At 42.8% G+C, this 26,809-nt stretch overlaps 4 protein-coding genes across 4 annotated transcripts; 1 reads left to right on the top strand and 3 right to left on the bottom strand.

The window, feature by feature from the left end:
• Window positions 1–46: 46 nt before the first annotated feature.
• Window positions 47–9,609, bottom strand: LOC102701804. The gene is made up of 16 exons (XM_040522756.1): window positions 9,534–9,609; window positions 7,529–7,815; window positions 7,148–7,244; window positions 6,814–7,007; window positions 6,287–6,326; window positions 6,036–6,117; window positions 5,349–5,426; window positions 5,142–5,267; window positions 4,753–4,874; window positions 4,405–4,444; window positions 4,174–4,248; window positions 3,704–3,864; window positions 1,682–2,512; window positions 808–928; window positions 536–720; window positions 47–439 (listed from the first exon to the last, which is right to left on the bottom strand). The coding sequence occupies exons 1-16, from the start codon at window positions 9,607–9,609 to the stop codon at window positions 345–347; spliced, it is 2,610 nt and encodes an 869-aa protein (XP_040378690.1). The 3' UTR covers window positions 47–344.
• Window positions 9,610–9,712: 103 nt separating this feature from the next.
• Window positions 9,713–10,196, bottom strand: LOC102710000. The gene has a single exon (XM_006649280.2). It carries the CDS (start codon window positions 10,158–10,160, stop codon window positions 9,813–9,815), a length of 348 nt encoding a protein of 115 aa, XP_006649343.1. The 5' UTR covers window positions 10,161–10,196; the 3' UTR covers window positions 9,713–9,812.
• A 7,306-nt stretch (window positions 10,197–17,502) lies between these two features.
• LOC102709718 (NAC domain-containing protein 22) lies at window positions 17,503–19,493 on the top strand. Its single transcript, XM_040522300.1, has 3 exons — window positions 17,503–17,749; window positions 17,885–18,171; window positions 18,729–19,493. Exons 1-3 carry the CDS (start codon window positions 17,569–17,571, stop codon window positions 19,236–19,238), a joined length of 978 nt encoding a protein of 325 aa, XP_040378234.1. The 5' UTR covers window positions 17,503–17,568; the 3' UTR covers window positions 19,239–19,493.
• Window positions 19,494–20,128: 635 nt separating this feature from the next.
• Window positions 20,129–24,980, bottom strand: LOC102701527 (serine/threonine-protein kinase BSK1-2-like). Its single transcript, XM_015834675.2, has 9 exons — window positions 24,233–24,980; window positions 24,001–24,136; window positions 23,067–23,200; window positions 22,499–22,604; window positions 21,883–21,968; window positions 21,319–21,507; window positions 20,987–21,160; window positions 20,791–20,904; window positions 20,129–20,698 (listed from the first exon to the last, which is right to left on the bottom strand). Exons 1-9 carry the CDS (start codon window positions 24,572–24,574, stop codon window positions 20,444–20,446), a joined length of 1,536 nt encoding a protein of 511 aa, XP_015690161.2. The 5' UTR covers window positions 24,575–24,980; the 3' UTR covers window positions 20,129–20,443.
• Between the last annotated feature and the right edge of the window lie 1,829 nt (window positions 24,981–26,809).

Below are 26,809 nucleotides of genomic sequence, written 5' to 3'. Positions count from 1 at the left end.
TATATATATATATATATATAAAACATATTTATTAATCCATTAATGATCTAAAAGGGTCAAAATATCTTATAACATGAAACGGATGGAGTACATTACATATCCATGTTGCCTCTATGACAAAACACATGGGATCTTTTTATTTCAGATAACCCTATCCAATGAATATTCATTTTCAGATGCAAATCCCATATTCCCATACATCAATGTTTTATTCAAGCAACTGTACCAGTGCAATCATTCTCTAAAGAACAGAGTGAACTCAAATTTCTAAGTTACGACAACAATCACATACTGTTATAGAACTCTTTGAAATGTACCATCTAGAGTTGCGGTAGTATTCAGCATCAAAGGAAGCAGATAATGATCAACACCATGTGGAAGGAGATAACAGACATCCTCCACATGGACCCGGCGAACTGCGACCTCCCAGATCCTCCTTCTGCAAAATCAACTATTAGAAACCTGCTATTTCTCATAATCAAACAAACCCAGAGACTCCAAGTTTGCACAGGTTTGCAGGCTAAACTAAACTTACTCTGGCAGGTTTTTGTCTGGTTAGTTTCAAGACTGGTTTGTATAGTGAGTGGACTGTTGGAGTAACCAGTGTAGGCGCACGTTGTTGATCCACAACCAGTGCCATTTGTGTCACCAAGCTTAAGCGTTCCACCGCACTGTGGAACAGAGGGGCATCCATTGTGCTGCACTGCCGTGCAGTTTAGCCTGGTTGACACATGAAAAGAAATGTCAATTCTATGGCTACTGCTTGATCAGAAATAACTTAGTACAAAGGGAAATAGGGGAGCGTACTGGTTGGTGCTTGCACTGCAGCTGCAACGGATGCAGTTTCCTGCGGTGAACGCGTAAGTGCCATTTGGGAGGAGCATCAGATTGTGATCAGCTGAGTTATCACTGATCGACGAATGGCAAACTGAGGACATAAGTTTCCCACGAGAAGTCAGTACCAGTTCTAGGTAATTGTCATCTATATGGAAAATTTTTACTGAAGTAAATGATAAACATCAAGATCCATCCGATATAGTACTACTAGTATATCTTGAAACCTTGTGATTAGAGAGGGTCAACTTTGTGGACTGGTACTAGCCTACTAGGTGATTTATTCATAATTTTAGACCACAAAGTCAGATAGTTTGTCCGGTGATAGCAACAGCTAACTAATCATACAAGTCCAAAGAGTGCAGGAATTGAAGCTCTAAAGCTTAAATTCTTCAGCATTGGGATTGGATTTGGTGGCTTCCTACTCTTGCGCTAGTGGAGTTCCGTGGAAAGTGGCTTCAATCTCTGAACAATTGGAGCATGTGCAGCTATCTTTTGTTGAGAGCAACTTTCCTAGTCATGACTTGATATTCTGATTCTGATGAGTTCCACCATGCAAGGGGACCATAGCCTAAGTTCATTGTAAATCTCACTGAATCCTAGCAATATATTACCAGCATAATACGCATAATTTACCATACCTAACCTAAGTTTACTATGCACAAACTAAAGAGCACAACACAATTAATCTTCAGTCTCCCAGAGTCCCAGTCAACCATGCAGGTAGTAATATGATTAACTAATTGAAGTGTCTTCTTGTGTAGAACGACTATAGTCTACCGAGAAAATTGACTGTGAACATAAAAATTCTGAGCTGTAAGAACCATATTAGCAGCAAGGCACATACCAGGGAGCGGGACATCTAGAATCTGTCCCATCTGCAATTTCTTGGGATCTTCGATCTTATTGATGGTAAGAAGCGTCGACTCCGTGACGCCGTACTTGGCGGCGATCCCCGCCGTGGAGTCGCCGCTGGCGACGCTGTAGGCGAGGTGCGTCACGTCAGAGTCGTCCACCTTGTCGCAGCTGCAGGGCAGCGGAATCCACAGCGTCTGGTTGATATTAATCTTGTTGGGATCGGAGATGTTGTTCGCGGTGGCGATCTCCTGGAAGGTGACGAAGGTGTTGAACACGTTGCGCGCGATGGCGTCGAGGAAGTCCAGCGGCTGGACGACGTAGATGGGGTGGTGGTCCGACTGGCCGACGCTGCCGTCGCAGCGGCAGCGGAAGGGGATGCGCACGGTGGACTTGGCGGGGATGGAGGCGCTGGGAGGCGTGGTCTCGGGGAGGTCGTTGGCGCCGAGGAGGTCGGGGAGGGCGGTGGTGTTGAAGCGGGCGACGAGCTCGGCGTAGGTGGTGGCGTTGGGGGCGGTGTAGAGGATGGCGGACTGGCAGGTGGTGGCCGCCGGTGCGTGGCAGGTGAAGTTGGTGGCGGAGGCGGGGGCGGGGGCGGCGAGGAGGACGAGGAGGAGGAGGGCAGCGGCGGCCGGCGCGGCCAGGCGGCCGGCTCGGAGCGACGCCATGGCTGTGAAAGCTCGAGAGCGTTGGGAGGTGGGAATGGGAGTGCAGTGTTTGTTTGACTGTTGCGTTGACTCGGGAGGAGGAGGTGGCCTGCCTGGCCCGGCTGCTCTAGAGCAGCTTAAATGGTCGCAGTGTGGGTCGCTGGGCCCACCCCGTCCTTATTCGATTGCTTATCAGAGCACAATTACAAGTGGGCCATAAAAATTAACACGACGCATCTATGAGCTGGCGAAGGAAAACAAAATATAACACTATATTTATAGCCAGTTACAATATATTCTCTAACAAAAATATGTATCATATATTAATGACATGATAGGTTAGTTTTTAGAGCTATTAGTTGACAATACTACAAATTTTGCTATTAATTGGCTCTAAGAAGATGTTGATCATTTTTTTTGTTTGTCATATTTTTTAAGCTCCTAAACGATATGTTTGTAAAAGCATATCTGCGTGGATTTTAGTAGTGTTCTAAAGCAAAATTTTAGTTTTGTAGTAGTTAATTTATTTGTTCATATCATTAAATAGCTATAAAAATTGTAGTAGTATAAAATCAGATAAGTCCATGGTAGAAAAATGGTGAACAACTTGTGTGGAATTGAGTGGTTTAAATCTGCTCTGGAGATCAAGCTCATTGAAATCAAACATTAATCCAAGAAATGTTGACTTCAAAGGCTAGCAATGCAAGTAAAATGCCGTATTGATGGGGAGCTTGACTCCGTCAACCATCAGTTCCCGCAACTTTGCAAGAGACACAGCAGAGAAAACGCAAAGACTCCGGCAGGGCAAGTCAGATTAATCGTTTCATAACACAAGGGGCCAATGTGGACTTCCAACTTTCCAAGTCCCAAGTCTGAACACGAGTAGCCTCGTCCGACGGCAGACTACTCAAAGACAAGCACGACAGACAGGCTGGAGCTGGATGCGAGCAAAATGGCGAGCAACACGGGGAAGTAGACGCCTCTGCACCACACAAACCGACAGGCAAAACAGAGGCGTCCACATCGCAAGGCAAAGCTCAAACGCGTGCATATCAATGGGAGTAGCTTTCTCCTCCGTTATTTATGCGGATCTTTTATGAAAAAAAAGAGAGAAAAAGAAGAGCACATGGATAAGCACAAGGGCAATATGATCGCGAGCCATTGATTATTTCGCCTAATTGATGAAACAACAGTCGAAACAGATAAAACGCTAAGGCCGCGGAAGGAAAACATGCGAAAGAATGAATGAACCAATGAACGCAATGCTGCGCTTGATCCCCTTTCTACAAAGAATGTTCCCCTCACAGGCAAAATTGGAAGCTAGACAGGAAGAAAGCTTTTCATTTGGGTAATGACTCATTCCAGAGGCGGAGGAGGCATGCCTGGTCCTGGTGGATCATCCGACGGTGGAGATGAGGCGCTGAAGTCAATTGTCGGGTACACTCCAGGTGGCCTATCGACAGGTTGTATCGACAACAGTTGTGTTGAATCTCCGACAACATCAGCCCATCCGTAATGAGGCTCCGCCCTAATTGACAATGCACAGATCGATGAGCCTTAACTTTGGTAACAAATTATAAATCTGAAATTGCTCCAAAGTCGCCACTCGTCGGAGAACACCCAGGGTCAAACGGTATATTTGCAAATGAAAAATATTTTATGAACAAAATTTTTATATATACGTTCTTAGCGATCTAAGAGTCAAGGCTGAAAAAAATAAACTGATGAAACCTCCAAAATCTACTTTAAATTAAGGTTGAAAATTCAAATTTTGACTTATAAGCATAAATAAAAAGGAAAAGATGAGGCTGCCAAAAAAACATAAACATAATCTTACTCGTAGTACGTCTCCTCATCAACTACTAAATCCCAGCTCTCGCCAGTTGTGCTCTTCCCGTATTTATGAACTTTCCTGAAATACAAGAGAACGGCACCTAAGAAAACTATCGCTGCAAGAACCATAGCAGAATGATCTTTAAAAAGGACAAGCCCATGTGGTTTGGAATTATTTATTAATGTCAAGTGTCAGTCAGCCTAAACGCAAGATCAGCACCATCATGGCACATACCCATTACCGAAGTGCTCTTCTCCCCAAGTTCTTGACCACCCTGAAAGCATCAAATCAGATAAGTGGTTGGCAATTAGAAATCAGATAAATCATAGGACTAGTAGCACACATATTTGACAATGCAATAAACAGGATCCAATTTCTAAAGCAGAGCATGCAGAAAGTACATACAGTTCATATATAAAATAAACATGTTAGATAACAAAGTATCCAACAAAGTTTTCAATAGATTGCCCCAGTGTAAATTTCAGCTAATGCATCAGGCAAAAAAAATTGTAAGCATCAAAGTTCAAAGGTGCTAGCATTTATGCCTGGTATGGATGATGTGCATCTATATATGAAACTTACGATCTCCGCCAGGGGATACATGCCATGTCTCCCCTTGTCGAGAACCAATTCCAGCAAAGAATTTCTCTTCCCATTTGTCCCCCCATTTGGTGCCTAAGTCTGTCTCGGCCCACTTGTCTGTCCTGTAATACCAATGATTTTCAGTGGTTCCCATATATCAAATGTAACTGTCATGATTAAACAGGCCAACAAAGCAAATGTGAAAAATAAAAGAATTTGAGTCTCAAATATGATGTACAACCATATATTACGAATTTAGGTAACTATCTACAGCATATGAAATATATAGCATGTAGTGATACAATGTAAAGCATATTGCATAGTGCTTGAAGAAACTACAGTACAGTATAATCACAGACAGCAAAATAGCATAAGATATATAGGCTCACCATTTCAATACAAAACCTCGGCCATCATAATGTTCACCCCACCTCTCCCACCAAGACTGTTCATTTAATCTCCCATACTTATGAGCACCTTTTTCTGTCCAGCCTTTGGCATCATATTTTTCCCACCTAGGAAAGAAACATCAACAGTTCAAACAAATAACAATTGCAACCAAATCTAAACAAAAACCTGAGATAACTCTCGCTCACCATTTTTCATACCACCCAGCATTTTCTGCTCCTGATTTTGCTTGCTTTTCAGCGCTCCTCTCTATTCTTGCAAGATTGCTGTTTACGCAATGTAAACCATGTTATAAATTACAGTTTGCAATGCTGTACTAAATGGTCGTTTGTTAATTAATTTCTTTTCATTTTCCCATCTTTAAGAGAATTCAAAACTTTTGTTCAAAAGTACGGATGATTATGACCATGAGAACACCAAATCAGAATACATCTGGTGCAGAGTGAGTTTAGAGCTGCTTTCTAAACAAGACAATTTGTTGATCAAAACTGTGACTTTCATGGCATGCTCGTGTGGTGAAAGTCCTGTCCGCAGAAGAGCTAATGTCATTGTATTTCTTGACCATTATTGTTCTGACCCTGAACAAGCCTAAAGCAGTTGAGTTCAAACAGCAAGTTCCCTTCAAACAAAAGCACTTTAATCAAACGGATCGTCAACAAGAGGAATAAGAAAATGATGCAAGCTCATCGATAGTTGGTGCCCGTGTCACATGTCAAAAAATCCAGAAACTTGAAGTGGAGTAGTGGATAACCATGTCTGTGTAAGAACAGTCAATAGTGTGCTAAATTTCTAATATAAATTGATACTAGGATATATAGAACAGAATTGCTACAAATAGACAACAAAAATCTGCATGCAGCATGCCAATAATTTACCTCCATTCATCTTGATAAAGAACTTCTTTCCATTTCTCCCACCAAGAGTCACCCTCACCATTCTTCCCAGATTTCTCCGCACCTAATATGTGAAATTTGTGATAATTCAATGACAACTGATCAAATATGGAAATGGAAAAGGCACAATAGATAACATCATAACAAAATTAACTGACTCGCTGGGAAATTTAACAACAAACTTTAAAGACCAATTGTTACTAGTGCCTTCATTATAAAGAATATTTTCATACCTAGCTCCTTATATCCAGTCCAATCACTTTTCTCCCACCACTGCCACACAACAAATTATTGAGACTTGTTAGAAAAAAAATTTGTCAGCAACCCAATAATTCTGGCCATCATTGATTAACGTGCTGAAAGAGTTAGATATGGCCCATGAAATCCTAGGGGGTAGAATTCCAAAACCCCAGTCTCAGTCAAGTAAAAAAATGCAAGTTGGAACTACTGTAGAGTGCATACTAGAGCTATTGGAACCAAAATGAAACAACTTGCAGGATGGCAGACATATCTTTGATTCTAACAAACTAATGCTGCGAGCATTAATAACAGCTCATTAGCATCAAAGGTGCTTGACAGGAAAATTACATAAAGAAATCATTTACATCCAGGAAATCTTTTCTAGATCCTTCTCATAAGAAAATCTGGAGTTTTCAGTGCGGAATTTTAACTCAGGTGCAACATACAAAGGTATAAAACTTGGTAATTTGTACCTAAAACTATAATATTATCAGTTACAAATAAAACACCAAGTATGTACCGTCTCTTTCCATTCAGTTGTACCATCATGACTCTGTCCTCCCATCCTAGCCCAGCGACACCTGTACCCATTATCACCAAGATCTTCTCCACTCTCCCTGTACCAGGTGCTTCCATCTTCATTTGTCCCAGACTCCTTGACTGCTTCATCCAGAAGGTTGATTCCCCATTCCTTCTCACTAGCAATACCAGTGTCTATAAGGCAGGTGGAAAAGAAACACATGCATTTTCTTAGCAAAAGCTGAAAAACGCACTTGGAACTACAGGTTCAGGTGTTTCCTTTTAGGATACACTATGCCTATGCCAAATTTTGCAAGTGTCAGCAAGGAACATACCTCTCTTTGGCGGAGTATCACGGGATTGAGGAGCCGGCCCTCTTGGCGTGCACCGCGGATAGAAATCCTGTTGCTTTGTTTGCCTTCTAGAACTATACTAGTGAAAAAAAAGGTCTAGCATCATAAATCATTCTCTAAACAAAGAGCATTATTGGTACAACAGCTGAAAGGTAGGATTTATCACACTATATAAAGCGTATGTTGAAAGCATTGGCACATTAACTTGTCACTACGCAATCAGCAAAAAGAGGACAACAATACATATGTTGGAATGATTAGACAACTTGTTATTGTAAGTGGCAAATGCGAAGCCTGAGTGGATAGATACAGCAGAAAAATGGGTCATGGTCATGTTTAACTGACGACCCACCGCCCACGTACCGAGGAGAAGGGAAGGGGAGTGACGGCATTGCGGTGAGGCCGGCGCGCCGCCTGCCCCGGGCGGCAGCGGCGAGTTTGTTCCCGTCGATGCGCCACTCCTCGGCGCGCTCCGGCGCGACCGCCGCCGCCTTGGCGGGGCGCCTCCGCGGCTCCTGCTGCGCGCGGCAGCAGCACCGGATCGCGCGGCGTCGCGGGGCGGGGCACGGCCACGGCCAGTGTGCGTGCGCCGCCCCCCTCGCGGTCAGATCGAACGGCGGCGCCGCGAGCCCCCTGGAGCACGCGGCCATCTTCTCATGCCACGGCCAAGGGTTGCGGGGGACCGAGGAGGCGGCGGGGCGGGGCGGGGCACTGGCTCTCAGTTGCGGCGGCGGCGGTGGAAGCCCGGAGGCGGCGAGGGGGAGGGTTTAAAAGGGGCGGTGGGGCAGAGGGAGACCGCGGGCATCATCCGAACCACAGCGAGAGCGATTGATGGCGATTCCGCTCGCGGAAACGAGGGGGACAGAAATGAGCTCACCTTTTTCGAGGGCTTCTTATTTGGATTTTGTTTAGGGGTGGGAGATCTTTGCAGGTGGAGGAGGAGGAGAGGAGTGGCGAGGCGGAGGAGGAAGAAGAGCATGGGGCTGGGCGAAGGAAAGAGAAAGAGGACGACGGATGCTGGTGGGTCCCGCTTGTCGGTGGGAGTCCAGATTGGTAGTAATCAGGAGGGGATACGATGTGGGCCCACCGCAAGGATGCCACGGTGTGCTGCGCTTGTGGCATGCGTGATGGGTTGTCTGGGAGCCGCACGGTCGGCCCGGCCCAACAAGCCGCACCGACTCACCAGCGGCTTAGTATCTCCTTGTGTTAAAAGGAAATAAATAAAAAAAAGCAGTTCATCATCATCAATTCAACATTTCGTTTGTAACAGTTCATATTTTCTCTGGTTATACAGAGTGACATCGATGATGGAATCCCAAGACGCCGGATCAATTTGTTTATGACAACTGCTACTAGAAGACCTCGTCCCATGTCTTGCGGTGCTGGTGTCTCACGCATACTAGCGAAGATAAAATTGTTAAGCAACACTAGTCCCTGTATACTCTTTTTATTTTTTATTTAACATCATTGATTTTTAAATTTATATTTAAACATTCATATTATAATATTATATAATTATTAATTGTTTTATAACTTGATTTATTATTAAAAACTTTCAGAATTAATTGTGATTTTACAAATTTGTATAAAAGTTTGGATATGACGAATACTCGTACGTAAGTCCAAAAGTAGAGACGTAGATCTCAAAGTAACAACTAGGCATTCTCCTCTCGTCACTGCTACAGTACTAATGAGGAGTACACGTCTGATCACAAAAATCACATGCTCTGCTATCTTACGTGGCTCCACGCGAAGCCACAACATGTGGACAAAAGGCGCCCGCCCTCGTCCCACGTGGCGACCAGTCAGGCGGCTAGCTGAACCCGATCAGGATCAGACCAGCTCGTCCTGAAAATGGCTACGTGAAAAAGCGAACCTCCCCCGCGGCCACAGATCGTCCACGTCACCCGCCAGCGACAGTGGAGACGACCGGCTCCCACCACAAAGCGCGCGCCCACCGCCCAGGTGTCGGGGTAACTCGTGGCTGAGCGCGGCCGGTGCCGCCGTGGAACATGTCTCCTTCCTCCCCGGGGCTTTGGATGGGGTTTCGTGGTGTCTCGCCGCCGGTGGATAAGCATTGACCGTCGAGATTTTTGGAGGCTATCTACGCTTGGCTGTGCAGCGGCCGGCCTCTGCCACGGCAGCAGCTTAAGTCGTTGTCGCGGAAAAGGGGCAGCATCTCGTTGATCTTAGGTATACTCCGTATCATTTTTTCACCACCAACAATGCAGCAAGTTCGGTTTGTCATTCGCATACAAAGGCATTCTCGATCCATTAATTTTTATTTATAGATTTTATATTAAAAATGTTCTTTATAATTTACATATCTAAAGTTTTCTAGAACGGAAAGGTTTTGTTTTAGAAGAACGTTTTCCAGAGAACGTTGTCTTTACGTGCCAGACGTTGTCGTCCGGTCCCCGGAAAATTCTACGATCCATGGCCATATCAGCCCACGGGTAACGTGAAAAGAAAGCCTGTTAGCGAAGCGTTACCAGGCCAAGAGTAACAATCTGCGGTCGCCGGTAGTGTTATTGGGCCCAATTAGAACAAGAAAGCTTCACATTTATTCGTTACTCGTTAACAAGGCCTCTATTTACATATCTTGTTCCGGGCCGAACTGCCTGACTACACGGACACGTGTATAGAGCTACTGGATGTAGGACTGGCCGGTGATGTCGAGGTCGCGGTCGCCGGTGGACGGCGGCGGCGTGTGCTGGGGCCTGATGGTAGCCTCCTCGGGGCCGTCGGCGCTCTGGGTGGCGCTGGCGCGCGGCCGTGCGAGGTCCCTCCGCCCCTCGTTGGCGTACATCCCGCCGCCGTACGCCTCCCGCGTGAGCGGCTTCATCTCGGAGATGTTGGGCGGCTGGTGCTCCCGCTGCAGCTGCGGCTGCTCGCCGGCGACGAGTTCGGCGAGCCCCGGGTCGCTCGACGGCACCTTGGGCTTCTCCTCCGTGTCCTCCATTGCCTTCTTCATGGTCGGCGCCAGCTTCTCCATTGCTTTGCTCCCTGTTAACTGAGCGACTGATGCAGTGACCTCGTGACGGACTCACGGTGAGGGGCTGCAGTTCGGGCTTGGTTAAATACTTTCTCTGGCCTTCGATTCGACGACGGTCAATGTGTTGGTACGAAGCATCGCGAACGTTAGCGTGCAGGCTTGATTACTATTCCGGCGCTGCGCCGTGGGTGATACACGTGTTGCGGGGCACTGCGGCGCTGTGCCGCGCGTGGAGCGCTCGGCGAGCAGGGCGGGGCAGGTCGGTGCTTCGTGGCGTGACGCGCGGCGCGGTACGTGGCTGTTGTCGGCGGCTATCCCGGCAACTCACACCGGTCTCAAGCGCGGCCGGCGCCCGGAGCCGTTGGCTACTAGCCATCCGAATTCACCTAAAGCTGCAAAGCACGGTGTAGGCAGCAGCCACATACCACGTCACCAGCTGAAGCAGTTTCCTCTTTCTCGTAATGGCACCGTCGAGCGGCCGGAGCAGAACGCCGGCGTCTTGTCTTTTTTTTTTTAAATCCTATGCTTGTATTTATATGATAATGTAAATTTTTAATATTAAATTTGAAGTTGATTTTAAGAGTTTTTTTCACTTAAGTTTATTTCTTGGATTGGCTTTTAAATCGTTTAAAATACATATGTAAATCTTTTATTCATAAATTATTTTTTATTTACAAATATTATTTGCTATGTTCTATAAAACCCCAAAAATCATAAGCTATTGCAAAATTCCCGGCCGTTGCACTGGGAATCTGGGATCAAGCAAAGCTTCTATTGGGGAAGTTTCTCCGAAACTGCTGGTTTGAGGTGATGTTAAGTACTCTTCCCACTGGAGTTAGTAGTTGCTAGTTTGCCACTCCTAGGCCGCGTTCGCCGGCAGGGGGTAAAGGGGGTAAGTTATGTTACCTCCTTATTTTCTACTCGTACGTTTTTTGAACTAGTAAACGGTGTATTTTTTGTAAAATTTTTATAGAAAAGTTATTTTAAAAATCATATTAATCTATTTTATAATTTTTTAATAATTAATTAATTATATACTAATCTATTACTATGTTTTTCACGTCAGATAACGAATCCTCCCCATCCCACAAATGAACGCGGCCGTTCCTATCCCTGTGGCTATACAATTATACGTCATCATGGTTGATTGACTTGATTCCCAGCATCCTTACGAACGAAACGGTTCGCGACGAAGCCAACAGGCTACGGCGCTACGCGTCCAAAGCACCTTTATTTCGTACGGGCCGTAGCAATGGGGCACTTGCACTGTAGCAATGGGGCACTGTAGCAATGGGGCACTTGCAGAGATGTGCCAAAGTATTTTAACCTGTCTGCCCATGAGGCCATGACTCCACGAGGAGGCTATTGAAAAATCCCCACCGTACTAAACCGCTTCTCCTGGATAGATTAGGTGGGGATAAGGGACTTATTTTTATTTGTAGTCTATTTTGCCATCGAATATTTATATGCTTATTATATATAAGTAAACGTAGAGTATTAATAAAATTCATCTATAATATTAGGCTAATTCATGAGACGAATTTAATGAGCCTAATTAATTTATGATTAGCCTATATGATGCTACTCAGTAAACATGCTTTAATTATGGATTAATTAGGCTTAAAAAATTCGTCCCGCAGATTACCACTCAATTTTTTTATTAGTCTTTATTTAATACTTCAAATTAGTATCAAATATCCGATGTGACATGAGGCTAAAAATTTAGCCCCATCTAAATAACCCCTTACCATGCTCGAGCCAGTTGATGACGCAGGCGAGGTGTACTTCTCGGTGGACGACTCAACTTGAAGTCGTCTTTGCGTTGACGAGAAGTCTGTGGCTACTGTCTTTGTTCCCCGTTTCAGAGGGTGGACAACCGGGCATGCAATCATGCAGATGGAAATCAAGCACAGCCATGCACGATACACTAGCTGCAGTTCGTGATGGCGCCCGGCCTACTCACTCTCACGCGGAGTAGTCCACTCGCAGACGGTCTTTGGTAGTTGCACACTCCACGTTTTTGCTTATCCATAGAAGCTTAAATTTTAATTTTTAATCTTTGTTTTAAATTAATTTTAAAAATTTTCTTTTATCGAAATTTATTTTTTAATCTTGACTTTTTACATTACTGAAAATATATACATATATATTTTATTTATAAATTATTTTTTATTTACATATACGTTGTTTGCTTTTTTTATAAAAACAAACCATCACCCCTCGTGTATACTGCTGTAGTAACAAAGAGCGCTGAACCTGACGTGACTTAATTTCTGTTGTCCAGTCAATCAGGGTACATGCATGGAGTAATACCGAACAACTTGCAAATACAATTGCAATTGGCAATGTCCCTTGTCGTTGGTTCGAATTGTACGAAAATCCTACTAGTATGAAATTTGTTTGTTCCAATTTCCGTTTGAGACTGATTGTTAGGAAAAAAAAAAGTCTAACGAACCTGGTTGAAGATTATTTTTACAAAACGTATTTTTTTAGGCATTGAATAAATAATCTTTGGCAATAATCCAGTGAATGAGTTAAGGCAGTGTTCCCTTCACTGCTTCTGAGGTTGGCTAAAGCTCCGTAGCAAAAAAAAAAGTGGTAGATGGTTAAAAACTTAAAATTAGATATATATATATATATATATATATATGATATTTTAAAGAAAAATTCTATATAGTAGATTTTAAAAAGAAAACCATACTGTTAGCACTTTGAAAAACATGTTCACAAAATATAAGGTCGTAGCTCCTCGGTAAGCTGAAAAGAATACTGCCTAAAAGAACATGAACTAAATGAGGTACTGCAATGTGTGAATGCATCAAAGGATATAACTTGATGGTCATGGATTTGGAATTCAAGCTCTTGGTTTTCTGTGATGGGTGAGTGGCTAGATGCTTGGAATTCATACTCTGTTTATTTGTTTGTTTGTAGAGGCACAGTTCATTTGAATCAGTCAAGGAAAGAACGAGAGAATAGAGGTACGGCGCTTGACGGTCTGTTAGTGTGATGCAACCTTCAGATTTAGTTTCAACGGGAAAATAATACTAGTATGACACTTGAGGCCAAACTAAACACCGCATTTTTCTTTGCCAAACCGCAGAAAATGTATCAGTGCTTCGTTAATTAGGACATGGTCTCATGTTTGGTCACTACTGAACTGTTTGTAACTAGATAAACGTTGATCCGTTTGATTACTCTAGAAACTACTGCGATGCATGTTTTCATATTGTTGGAATTCTCTTTACATTTCTAGTTTTCTTGATGAACTTTGAAACCAATCAACGTGGAGTCTTCTGTTTGTATCTGGTCTACACAAGTTAAGTTACCATTACTTCTCCTTCAGGAACTCTGATTGTTTTATGAGGAAGATTGTTCAACTGTTTTTCCTCATGTCAGGTGTGATCGGACCCTAGCTAGTAGGAAACTGAGTTTTGTTCCACATGTATTTGTCACGACCGAATGCGTGTAACGTTGCTGACAACACGAAGTAGTGAGAAAAATACAAGCTATTGGTTGGTCCACAAAGGAATTCCGTTAGGTTCGTCACACTAGTCCTTTTCATGATGAAAATGCATGAAGTCTTTGTTCAAAGTCGGTCAAGAGGACCAAAAGGCGAAAGGCAGCCACACACCTAGCTTAGCAAAGGTCGAAATGAGGCTGGAAAAATTTCATGTCTAGTGGATAGTGGATACTAGTCGCTGGGGTTTCCCAATCGAGCCTATAATGACTAGCCTCCGATTAATGCCTAATCACCTCTCTTTGGAACGCAGGAAATTTTCTGGGAACTTTACAAGGGTGAGTTTAATTTATGTAGAATTATATCTGCTTTCGGTAAAACCAGGGCTTTCAAGCCTTTTATCTAAAAAAATATGTAGAATCTGGCCAAGATTTCTGTGTTTCCAAATGAAATATTCAGTTTTTTTGTACACAGTTTTCTTATCTCAATTTCCACTCACCAAAAATAAACATACTGGGTATCATGTTAGGAACAAAAGAAAATCATATGAAACTTAGTTCAATAAAAAAGATCGTGGAAACATATAGAAACTCTTGCTGAAAGGAAATTGAAAAAAAAAAGAAAACCCACCAATATGACATGATATAAAAAGCATATTCTTTGTATTTTTTCCTTTTTAAAAAGTGATAGCCGTGTGCATGTTATTATGATCCTCCACGTATTTACAAATTGCAAACATAGGGAGTGAATTGACTGTAATTGTTTCAAGCATCCATGGTACAGTACTAGTCTTTTGCTTGAAATTGAAGTCTCTGGTCTCCGGTAAGAAACCAAGGTAAAAAGCAAAGGATAAAATGAAAAAACCTGGAAACATCAGGGCATTCCTAACCCATAACACTAGATATAGTTTTTATAAACTTCCCATCATCAAGAACACTACTCTTCCAATACAAACACCACTATTCCACACTTAAATTTAATGCTACTTATCTCACATGATATCTTAGATGTTGTGTAGAAACCATGTCTTGTATTTATTTTCTTTCCTCATTTATTCACTTGCCACGCCATTTTTTATCCTATGTAATAACTTATTTAATGCTATAGACAACATCCTAGTCATTGGGTTGGGAATACCCTCGTTACCTGGTTTGTTTTCCACCTCGGGAAGTTAGAAGCCTATATTTATTACCATATACTATCTTCGTTTTATAATGTAATACGTTTGATTTTTAGTTATAACGTTTGATCATTCGTCTTATTTAAAAATTTAGGATTAATATAAAAATTGTTAAGTCGTGCTTAAAGTTCTTTTGATAATAAAGTAAGTTACAAGCAAAATAAATTATATTTCTATAATTTTTTAAATAAGATAAATGGTCAAACATTGCACTAAAAAGTCAAATATTTTACATGAAACGGAGAAACGGAGAGAGTACAGAATTACATTTTTGGTCAACTTTATATTTCTAATATATGTTATATTTATGATAACTTAAAAATATATAAATTGAACCGCCCATAAAAATAGCCTGGATACGGCACTTCCATCGAGTCAGTGGTAAAGCACGGAACTGACTAAAACACTTGTTGTTCTTCCTGTTCACCATTCCTTGGTTCGAGTTCACACCAGGGTCCTCAGGGATGCCTGATCAACAGATAATCTCTATAGTCGTTTTTCTTCCCATTGAAAAGAAAAGTATTCTAGACTGCATGTTTAAAAGTTATGACTGCTGTGATCTTACCTCAAAAAAGAGTCAAATGAAAAAAAGTAATATGGCATTGGCAATCTGATGGTAACGGGTAACTATACTTAATTTTTACACATCTACATTGGGCTTCATGACCCTTTTCAAGCGTACCCTGAATCCTCTGCAACTTTCCAAACACTATGGGGGCAATTCTTTGTTTTTTGAATGAAAAAATTCAAACGACATATTTAAAAAAAATAATTATGAATGAAACTTTTATATACCTATTTTTGGTGATCTAAAAGCTAAGACTGAAAAATAAACTTTGGTGAAAAACTTCAAAATCAACTTCAAATTGAAAGTTAAAAATTTAAATTTTTAGCTTATATGCATAATCATAAGCGAAAAGATGAGGTGTATAAATAAAATTTGTAACACTACAAACAACTCGAGAGTTTTTTTCCTAACAAACTAGCCTGACAAAGAGCATGTAGTGCGCACCATTTAGTAAAAAGAAGTGTGCAAATAAAATGAGATCTGGCCGCCTTTCCGGGAATAATATTGCAAGATGAATGAAGTGTTACTCTCTCTTCTTCCTTTTCTTGAGATGGAATAAATTAAGGTTTCGTATTACTTTCATTGAACTGTATAACTACATTATAGTTAGCGCGGGATCGCAAATAGATACACAGAAGAATGTAGTGCATGACAATGACATCTTTAATTTTGGAAATGGTCGCAATCCCTATCCGACAAGCTTATACCAAGTCCAATATTCCATTGATGTGGACATCGTATATGATCTAGTCTGGTCACGGTTTCGAGAGGCTGAACAATTTGTAATCGCCTAATAAGACCATGCAATGCTATATCATTCTATTTAACTTGGCGCGATTTCATTATATGATGATCTGATGACAAAGTTGGAGCTTACTACATGGAATTAATAAGTATATGGACTGTGTACCTTTTTGAAAATTTTCACGGTAGAATCCTATATAAGTTTTATGGAGGAGCCGCTGCTAAAAGTACAACGGATTAAATTTAGACTAGTAATGTTAAATAAATAGTACTTTTGCTATTGATCAAACGTTTGATTTTTTGTTCTTCTGTGAAACACGCACGCAATGTATGAGGACTGGGGGAGGACGTGTATGAGATCTTTTTTACCTTGCGTGTATGCCTTCAGATTATTATCTAATGGTAGTGAACGAATTTGATCGATGGAATTAAAATTTTTAAATATTTGATCACTAGACGTACCCTATAAATAAGTATGTAACCGGAGAACTGCTAATTAAGATATGATTGTTACATACATAGGTCACATGTTTAATTCCACACTTAGATGAGCTCATAGTCATTAGCTTCAATATGTTAAGAAATGGTATTCTCGGGTGATATGATGCACTTGCTAGTGCAGTGGCAAGAAGTGTATGGTTTCAATAAGTCCCATGTTCAATTCTCAACGCGCTTATTATTCCCTCTTAATTATTTGACACCAAATTTCTCCTTGGTTGTCCAACGTTTAGAAACCCATAAGTAACAATCAATCTCTTTACGCGAATCGCGAAAATTTTGAACGGTCTTTTAATCAAGTGGTAGAGGAGCACGTTTATAGTCCGCAACACATAATTGTTTCAGAACAAGTTATTGGCGTAAACATGTACTAAAAGTCAAAGACTAAAAAATAAAATACATAAAGAAATAAAAAATTAACTTTAAATTTAAGATTAAAAAATTTAAATTTTAACTTATAAGATAAACGAAAGAAAAAGATAAGGGTGGTAAACCGTAGGAAAACTCTTTAACCCAATAGCCAAATTGGAGAGTAGTAAGTACTAACTCATAAATATTCAGCACAGCACAAAGGAATAAGCCATATGTTCCAGACGAGGAAAAAGAGTCAATTTATGTGATCTGACAAGTCTCTTAATGCACACTAACAAGTAACAAATTACCAAAGCCCTCAAAAGTCAGTTATTAAAATTTACAGTTAAGCCGCCCAGTCTTCTTTTTAATTACTGAGCTACTAGCACTTAGACCGCACTGGTCGTTGTCACAAGTGTTCAGAAATTGCGACCGGTTTTCTTCAGCAAACCGCGTTAAACTATACAAAAAATGCGACGCCTTGTCGCTATTATATAAGCTACTAGCTGCCTCCGCATCCACCACCATCATCCAGCGTCTCCGGTAGAAACCAAGATAGGTAAGCCCAAGCAGCGAGGTGCAGAGTGGCTGAGAGATCGAGCACTTACCAATGGCGGCGGTGGCTGGGACGTCCATGGAAGTGGATCAGGACCTCCCGGGTTTCCGGTTCCACCCCACGGAGGAGGAGCTCCTCGACTTCTACCTCTCCCGCGTCGCCCTCGGCAAGAAGCTCCAGTTCGACATCATCGGCACCCTCAACATCTACCGCCACGACCCCTGGGACCTCCCAGGTAACACGAACAGTCGAACACATGTACAGTGACGCAGTGAGAGAGTTCAGCAAGAACGGCGGCAGTGCGTGTGCGCTTGAGCTGCCTGGATGAGATGATCGGATCGATGACGACGTTTGCCGTGAAAATGTGCAGGCATGGCGAAGATCGGGGAGAGGGAGTGGTACTTCTTCGTGCCGCGTGACCGGAAGGCCGGGAACGGCGGGCGGCCGAACCGGACGACGCAGCGCGGGTTCTGGAAGGCGACGGGGTCGGACAGGGCGATCCGGAGCTCCGGCGACCCGAAGCGGGTGATCGGGCTGAAGAAGACGCTCGTCTTCTACCAGGGGCGCGCGCCGCGCGGCACCAAGACGGACTGGGTCATGAACGAGTACCGCCTCCCCGACTACGGCGCCGGCCACGCCGCGCCGCCGCCTCCCAAGGTAATACTCTCTTCGCAGTTAATAAGAACATGATCAGTTGGAGTGTTCATATTGCTGAATCCATAAACTTGTCACAAAATGATAGGAAACGAAGATGAAGTAAAAACGAGAGCTTTTTTAACATTCTCAAAAAAATATGCCGAGTTATCATATTTTTTTAGTATAAAAAATTTAAGTACATCGAGTTACAGTGTAATTAAGATATCGGTATCTTAAATATTTTTTTAAGGAGGATAAAAAACTCAAGAAAATGATTATGTAAGTATGTTAGGGTATTATTATTATTTGCAGGGGATCTTTTGAGTCTCGTTCTCATCAACTTGGCTGTTTTTTTGTGTGAAATTGGCGTGAAATGTAGTCGTTTTCCTAGGAGACTTACTGTGTCAATGATGTAGATATTCCACGAAAACGCGCTAGGGCATTAAGAATTCAGAATTGACACGGTTGACTTGGGAGTTGACTAGCTTGAATTTTACCATTTTGCATGTAAATTTACTCCAGGACGTAGAATTCAGATTGGTGTGATTTTTTTTTTCTCACGACGTGGTTGGCTGCAGGAGGACATGGTGCTCTGCAAGATATACCGGAAGGCCACACCACTGAAGGAGCTGGAGCAGAGAGCCTCTGCAATGGAAGAGATGCAGAGGCGATCAAGCCAGGGAGACTACACGGCGAGAGCGTATCTCGTCCATGACGCCTCACCCTCCACCGGCGACGAGTACTTCTCGTCGGACGACGTGCACGACAGCGGCTACCTGATCCCCTCGTCGTCGTCGTCGCCGGCGCCGTCCGGCCACAGCAGCAAGAACGGCGGTGCACCAAGGGAAGCCAAGAAGGAGGAAGCAGACGTCACGGTCACGGTGGCGTCGGCGACGTCCATGACGCAAGCGGCGGCGGCGAGCCTGTCCAGCCTACAGCTCCCGGCGGCGAGCCAGCTGCCGAACCTGCAGCTTCCGGCGAGCCACGGAGTGATGGACTGGCTGCAGGAGCCGTTCCTGACGCAGCTGCGCAGCCCGTGGCAGGACCAGCACTGCCTGTCTCCCTACGCACATCTGCTCTACTATTAAGCAGGGACAGATGATTGCATTACGCATCGGAGCAAGAGGATCAAGTCGATCACGACCTCCAGATGGATGCTTGTGCAAGAGCAAGATGAACCAATCAAATCACCCTTCGACGAAGAACACGTAGCGCAGAATATGGCTTAGCTGTGGATTCGATTGAACATAGTGGCGACGAGCTATAGATCTTTTGGGCCTCTCTTGGTTATGTATATGATGTTTTCTGACTTGACAATTCAATGCTAGAATCTCTTGAGACTACGCTTCAAGATCTTCAAGTTCATGTTTGCTGTCAATTCAAATAACAGATCCTAGCAACCCATCAATACAAGGAAGCTGGATTTCCTCTGTCAAAGTTTGTTTGTTTAAAAAAAAAATAGTAACACAGCTTTCTCTGCTGGGCCAAATTTTGCGGTGGAGAAGCCCATGAAACAAATTGGATAATTTCTCCTGTTTTATATTATAAGACTTTTTGATCGTCTTAATTTTTGATCGAGTTTCTCTAGTGGGCCTGGCCCTTTTGTCTGGCAGCAAAACTCATTTCCTACGTCTCCGTTTATATCTGGACCATTTGAATCGGATCAAACGGTTGCTAATCTGATCCTAAACACTGTTGTCCCCAACCCCCAAACGCCGCCTCTCGCCGGAATCCCCTGCAAAGCGTCCATCAGCGTTTTCGACGATCGCCGACCCATGTATTCTGTTCGCCGGAGATACGTGGCATAGACGCCCGTGATCACCTGATTTGCGTAGGTAACACCAGTGATTATACACATTAATACACAAGAAGAAAATTTTCTTGTTTTCTTGTACTGATGCTTCTCAGTTGTAGCGTAAGATCTTAATTAGCTATAGCTATAAGATCGGATATGCACCTGTTCACAAGGAGAAAACTCTTGTGTTGACCACCACAAATTCCCTTGCATGGTGCATGTTTCATTTTTTTTCAATTAATGTTACATATACAGGTGCCCCTCCCAAAAAATGCATAATAGAAATGGCAAACCAAATAGTTACAATCACAGGGATCTACAACATCTTGTTCCAAAGGAGAAAAAAAGTACTCTGCATCGCCTTCCCCCATCATCCCCAACTCTTTTAACCTTGAACGTATCACATTTTTTTTTTCTGAAGAACAGCATGTCTCGACATAAACCATTGAGCCGCAAAGGAGACTAAACAGATGCATCTTTAAACCAAGAAACGCTCTTTCAAGGTCCTTTTAGGCTCTTTTGTCTCTTCTCTTCTAGCTGCGAAGCTTCATTCAACATATCCATAGCATCACTCTGCATGTTTAACTTTGAGAGAGCAACAGCTTGCATATAGAATGCAGTTGGCCAATCAGGGTACACGCATTGTGCTTGCATTGCATCCCGGAGAGCAGCATCAGGTTGGTCAGACATGAGGTGGCATAAGCTCCGTCTAGCGTATACCGTCGGTGACACCATTGTTCCCACATCAACAAACTGCAACCCACAGGGAGGTAAAGGAATCAGCTGGCTTCAATCTAGCGATATTTTCGTAACATCAGTAGGTTCCTAATGTACGATGTTCCCACCTGTGTATAACAGTCAATGGCTGTCTTAAAATCTTTATCACGAAACGCAAAGTCCCCACGTTTCCTAGCATCCAACATGTCCCTCATCTGCTGAGTCCATTCCTGGAATGATAGCTGTAACAGGGAGATTGATAAAGAGAGATTTCTTAGACAAAGCCATTCTGAATGACAGAAATCAAAGTGCTCTGATGTTTACCTCATTGGTCCCTTCATCATCTCTGTAATGTGTGGCAACTAAAATCTGATGGATTGCTGTCAGATCCATCCTAGAACAGGCTTCACCCATGGGGGATAGAGGGTGTTGTGGTTGTGGAGCAGGAGGCGCTTCTTCTTCATGCTTTGGAATACCAAGCATCTCATAGGAAGGCACCTGCTCGTATTTTATAATAAAATTAGGTCATCAGTAATTCAGATAATCAGCTGCATGTGGAAAGATGGAATCCATAAAATAGTAAAGAAGGCTCAAACTAATAAACCATCAAAGATGGAAAAAAATTAGGAATAAAAGGATAAAAGTAAAAAGGTTACCTCTAGTTTTGTTTGCAAGGGCTCAAGTATGGAAACCAGCTTTCCCGTATTGGGACGGTCCCTAGGTTCATACTGTAAACACTGAGAAGCAAGATCTACCAAAGCAGTTGCCTCTTCTGTTGAGTACTTTCCCTCCAGATGTGAGTCCAAGAGCACTTGGATATTCTTGCCTCTTATCATATCAAGAGCCTGAGTGAAAGAAATTTAGTTGTCATTAAGAAAGCACATACTTAATTGTTTTAAGCACTGCTACTAAGTGATTATGCTACCAAGTTGCATCTATAAGCAAATAATATTTTGGAGCAGCTAAAAAGAATATTAGTCAAACTATGATTGAAGAAGAAGATAGCAGTTACCTCTTAATGTTCAAATCCGTATAAGTAAAACTTAACATTCTACTGTACTTGTACAGGGGTGCTTGCATGAAAAAAGTATATATGCAGAATAGTAATCTATGCCAACTGCCCAAGATATTTTTCAGTACAAGTTTCAGACTTCTGACAATGCATTGGGGCAAGGATTAATAGTAACAAGAAAATCATACTTTACTAGCATAGAACTTACATGGGAAGGAGGGATGCGCTTTCCACTTAGAAGGTCAAGGAGCACTGTACCGAAGCTGAATATGACACTTTCTGGAGTAACTCTACCTGAAAAAGGAGAATTTACTATGAAAAAATGTAAAAAACCGTACCCTACCTTTAGAATGGTTCCATCTTATATTTTTTTTATCATAAGACTGCCTTTTGTGAAATTAGTTCTTAGTCACCGACAAGTTTTCCCTGGCTAACTATAAACCTTGGCTTGGCAATCACCTCAATAAAAGCACAAATCAATGCTTACATATGTATTCAGTAGGCAAATAAGACGAATTATTGATCTGAAGGGGCAAAAGAACATGACCGTTATGCCGTATTTCGATTATTGGTCCAGTTTGTGCATGTGACATGTCATGCCATTAGAGTGGAAGGTGCAATTCTGTTAATGTTAACATCCATAATATCCCTATGAATGCCAGGAGCCCAGGACTAAGCAATTTAAATAAGAGATTTTTTTCATAAGCAAGTCAAATGCGTACATAAAAAAACAAAGATCAATGTGTATTTATGTATTGATAGCTAGTTCATATCTCAAAGAAGAAAATTCTAATTTTTTGTCTGACAGTAAAAAGCATATATACCATTTCTCAAATACTCTGGAGGTGTGTATGCAAGGTTTGTGCTATAACTTTTCCCATCCCTGCTGTTTTTCATTAGGCCGAAGCATGAAAGGCGAGGATCACCATTCTGCAAATATAAATCACATTAACGATTTGGTTCATCGGATAACATCTGGATAACCATAGGAAGGAGCACTGCACACGACCAACATCATTTGAAAGCAATTTATTCTTTGATGAGATTCCAAATCATTTCTCCAATCAGCACAAATGCACAATTGGTAAAGAGTTGACATTCCAATTTCTGGTATGTACTTACTTCCAAATACTAAAGATCCCAACAGACCCCTCCACTTGAAATATTAGACATGCAAATCAATAAACAAAGGAAGCATCCAGGACAGGAGCGTAGGCTAAATTAAAATCACTAAATGCCATCCCAACAGATGCACACCCTGCAGGAAGGCATTCATATAGATAAATATACTATCCTCACATCCTCTGCCACAGGAGACAACAATTGGTGTTGACAATGTTTATCCTACAGAATAAAACAAACAAAGACACCACAAAAGAATTGGCTGCTTACCTCATCAAATAGGACCCTATATGCATTTAGATCATGGTATAAAGGCCGTTTGTTGCTACTGCAGTAGTCAAGCACTTCAGCAATGTGGTGTGCAACTCTTAGACGCATAGCCCATTCGATAGTTTGGTTTTCCCCTGCAAATGTGTGCAAAAAAATAACATCGTGATAAAATGAACTGAACCATAGTTTCACACAGCTGTTTGCCAAATTCAAGCTTGCAAGAATGGTGGCTGCAATTAAGATCACAAAAAAGAGTAATACAAGGCATTATTGTTGAGATTTTACAGAATTCGTACTGACGGCAACTATTGCCAATACAGTACAAACTTTACCAGTGTATTACCCTAGTGTCAGGTTGTTCATCAAACATGAACACAACGTACAAAGCACATCTAGCTAATACTCTGTGAACTCTCAAGATCAAGAAGTTCACGTTCTCAGGAGAATTCCAGTCCCACATAACCGTAAATGCATAAAAGCGCTACCAGCTGCATTAATCACTGTAATAACAAAATATTTCCACATTGGAGTCCCTGAATCAGTTTGAGGCATCCATTTGTCTACACATATAGCTGCTGACAGACTCATAACAATACCAAAACTCGATCGAGTGTTTAAGGCAGCTAGTGTCTTAATCAGTTCAACCGGCTCAAGGTCATTACCAATGACAACCGAATAGGCAACATATGACAAAAGGGCATTCCCAATCATTCGTTTGGTACACCAAATGCAGGAAGCTGGTAGGAGCCAGCAGTTGCTCAAAGCAGACCAATTTGTCCCTTTTTTTTGTCAACTTCGACACTCACCAGGAACTCCAAGGCAGAACAATCCAATCCTTTTGCCAGCGGTATTTATCGGATATGGCAAAAAAGTATCCGGGTGATCAGAAGTTCAGAAACTAACTTATCAAAAGAGAAATATTCCAGTAACTCACAATGGAAGAGGTGCTTGGCTAAGGTGTCGTTGGGCATGAACTCGGCGACGAGAAGCCGCTCATCCCCATCGCAGCAGTAGCCGATGAGGTTCGCCAGGCGGCGGTGGCGTAGTTTCCCCACTCCCTTGGCCTCCTCCTGAGTATCAAACGAGGAACTTTTATCAGACAAAAAACAGCAACAGCAGGACGAATTCCAGAACAAGTAAAGCGCCTCTCCCGAATCGGGGCGCACCTCGAACTGCTTGGGATCGGGCCACGCCATCTTGGGGAACTTCTTGACGGCGATCGCGCGGCGGCTGCTCTGGAGGCGGCCCCTGTAGACGAAATTCGGCGCCTTCTCCCCGCTCTCGGACACGATGTTCTCCGCCGCGAACCCGCCCGTGGCGGCGCGCAGCTCCGCCAGCGAGAACTCCGCGAACGCCGGCACCCCCCCTCTCCCCACGCCGCCCTGAGCCTGCGCCTGGTGCTGGTTCAGCGAGAAGGACGGCCGGTGCGGCGGCGGCGCCGCCGCCGCCCTCCCCGGCGGCTTCTCCGGGTGGGTCCCGGCCTGCAGCGACGACCCGCAGCAACCCATCAGGCTCTCGCTGCTCCCGCGCGCGGCGGTGGGCGCGGCGGGTCCCCTCCCTCCTCCTCGTTAGGCGAGCCGCGAGCGCGAGGTCGAGGAGGAGCAGCCGAGCCGACCCGAGGCGAGCAGGGGGGGGAGTGGTTGCTTTCGTTGCTGCTGCCTTTGTACTACTCCTAGTCTGCTCGTGCTCGAATCGAATGGCTTTGGTTTCGCTGCGGCGATGTGTGCGTGCGGGTGTGTGTACAGCGCGGTGATCTCTCTGTCTCCTGTTCACATCTCCGGCAAATCTAGCAACTCTCGCCTATCTTGCGAACGTTGATGAGCAAAAATGGTGGTGTCATCATCATCGGCTTGGCCGTTGGCTGGAGGAAATTTTAGTGATGTTGTACAGCAGTACAATTTGTGTGTGAGCGGTGATCCTTGCAATAACTCAAGGGAAACAGTTTAGTTCACGCTGAAATTTGCTTGAGGATCTCAAGTTGAGGTGCTTTTGGTGGTGTTTCAAGGTTCTTTTTTATGTGCCTTTCAGGGCATATTGTTGGAGAAGGAGAGGACACATATGAAATGAACTCCCTTTTACCTGTTGTAGCTGTTTTTAGCATGGTATAAATGATATTCGCATTTTTTTTTCCTGGATAAAGATTAAAGAGTGATACTTCCATCACGTCTTCAAAGGTATATGACCAGTATCAAGAGCATACACAAAACGACCAGTGAACACGAACTGTGGCGCTGAAAAAGTCGTGCTTAGGTTTACACCTTCTCTGCTCCTCTACTATTGGTCCCCGAGTCAACGGTTTAATCCCATCCCCTGTTCGTATCATTTTTTCCTCCTTTTCTTTCTTGGTTGATGAGTTCGAAACAGACAAGACAACAAATCCGTCGTGGCGACGTATGGAGTCACGCGAAACCACCTGCGCGGTTTACGCGCGTCGCTGCCGCCGCCGACGTGCATCCGAAGCCAAAAACCGCCGCGAGCTCGCAGCAGCAGCAGGCTCCCGTGGATTCGGCGGCCATGTCGCTGCGTCGACAAAGTCTCATGGCGAACCTTTTGGGCAGGTATTAAAGTTGAAATTTTTCCTGATCAGTGGCCACCAGCTAAACGATGCTAATTTTCGCCGACGATATTATGGTATTTGGATATAAAGTACGAGCAATTCGCTCCTTTGCGATACTTTTTTGTTGTAAAACTTGCCTTTGGGTAATGAGAACATAACCCAGTACACTAATTGGACCTTCACCTCTCACCTTCCGTATATGAGCATTGGCTATATAAAAAAGAGAAAAGTGAAAGGCTTTGTACTGAGGATAGAGAGATTGAATGAGAATATTGTCCTTCACATATCCTATGCCTTCATTTTTAACTGCAGTTAAAAGTAAGTTAAACCGTGCGTTATAACTGAAATTTGATTCATAATATGACGGTGATTGTTTTATGGACTCAAAATGGTCCAATAGATATATCAATTAGAAAATACTCTATTTATTCTAAAATACCTATATTTATATTTACCTTGAAAAGCGTGAAAAAAACCTATATTTCCGATGTCTTATGGCCTATGTGTGGGGTAGCGGTTGCTTGTTTTTTCGGTTTCTCAGTGTGAGATTGCGCGAGGGGTTGTATAATAACATTTTTCATATAAAGTCGAGTTTTAAGTCAAATAAAACTGTTGTTTACAGAAGTAACCGGTGGTGTGGCATTGACAGCCGAAAAGCAGAAGAAACAGTACGAGGTATGAGCACTCCTGTAGATCAGTTCATGCCATAAGACTTTTGACGTAGCAGGTTGCATAAACTAAGGTCTGAGTGTGCCGCAGCTTCACTTTTGTTTTATATTTATATGTTAAAATTTAAAATTTAAATTTAGAGTTAATTTTAGAATTTATCACAAAATTTATTTTTCAGTCTGGTCTTTTAGATTGCTAAGAATATGTATATATAAGTTTTATTTATAAAATATTTTTTTGCAAATATGGTGTTTGTTTTTTCTATAGAAAAACCAAACAATTACCCTCCTGGACTCAAAAAAATGCATTCGCAAGCTCTAAACTGAGATGTTTTTTATTCTTTTTTTTATATTTTCGAACTACTAAACAATATGTGTATATATATATATATATTGCTTAAAAATCAGATTAATCTATTTTTTTACTTTCCTCACTTAGTGTGCGGTAATTAATCAAACAACATTCGCTGTAGCGAACGTGCCCAATGACGGCACCTCGGAGAACGGTTTTGGCTAAG

The sequence above is a fragment of the Oryza brachyantha genome, chromosome 3, assembly GCF_000231095.2.
Source record: "Oryza brachyantha chromosome 3, ObraRS2, whole genome shotgun sequence".
NCBI lineage: Eukaryota > Viridiplantae > Streptophyta > Magnoliopsida > Poales > Poaceae > Oryza > Oryza brachyantha.
This window is presented reverse-complemented; position numbering and strand designations above follow the sequence as displayed.

Bases quoted from the DNA above. Each gene is read 5' to 3' on its own strand.
- LOC102709718 (XM_040522300.1), top strand. From the start codon at position 17,569: ATGGCGGCGGTGGCTGGGACGTCCATGGAAGTGGATCAGGACCTCCCG. The intron at 17,750-17,884 runs GTAACACGAACA...GAAAATGTGCAG, and splicing joins CGACCCCTGGGACCTCCCAG to GCATGGCGAAGATCGGGGAG. The intron at 18,172-18,728 runs GTAATACTCTCT...GGTTGGCTGCAG, and splicing joins CCGCGCCGCCGCCTCCCAAG to GAGGACATGGTGCTCTGCAA.
- LOC102701527 (XM_015834675.2), bottom strand. From the start codon at position 24,574: ATGGGTTGCTGCGGGTCGTCGCTGCAGGCCGGGACCCACCCGGAGAAG. The intron at 21,161-21,318 runs GTAACCTTTTTA...AAATACGAGCAG, and splicing joins CCTTGCAAACAAAACTAGAG to GTGCCTTCCTATGAGATGCT. The intron at 20,905-20,986 runs GTAAACATCAGA...TCCCTGTTACAG, and splicing joins ATGATGAAGGGACCAATGAG to CTATCATTCCAGGAATGGAC.
- LOC102701804 (XM_040522756.1), bottom strand. From the start codon at position 9,609: ATGGCCATGGATCGTAGAATTTTCCGGGGACCGGACGACAACGTCTGG. The intron at 5,427-6,035 runs GTAAATTATTGG...TTGCGTAAACAG, and splicing joins CTTTATCAAGATGAATGGAG to CAATCTTGCAAGAATAGAGA. The intron at 721-807 runs GTACGCTCCCCT...TGTGTCAACCAG, and splicing joins TGCAGTGCAAGCACCAACCA to GCTAAACTGCACGGCAGTGC.
- LOC102710000 (XM_006649280.2), bottom strand. From the start codon at position 10,160: ATGGAGAAGCTGGCGCCGACCATGAAGAAGGCAATGGAGGACACGGAG.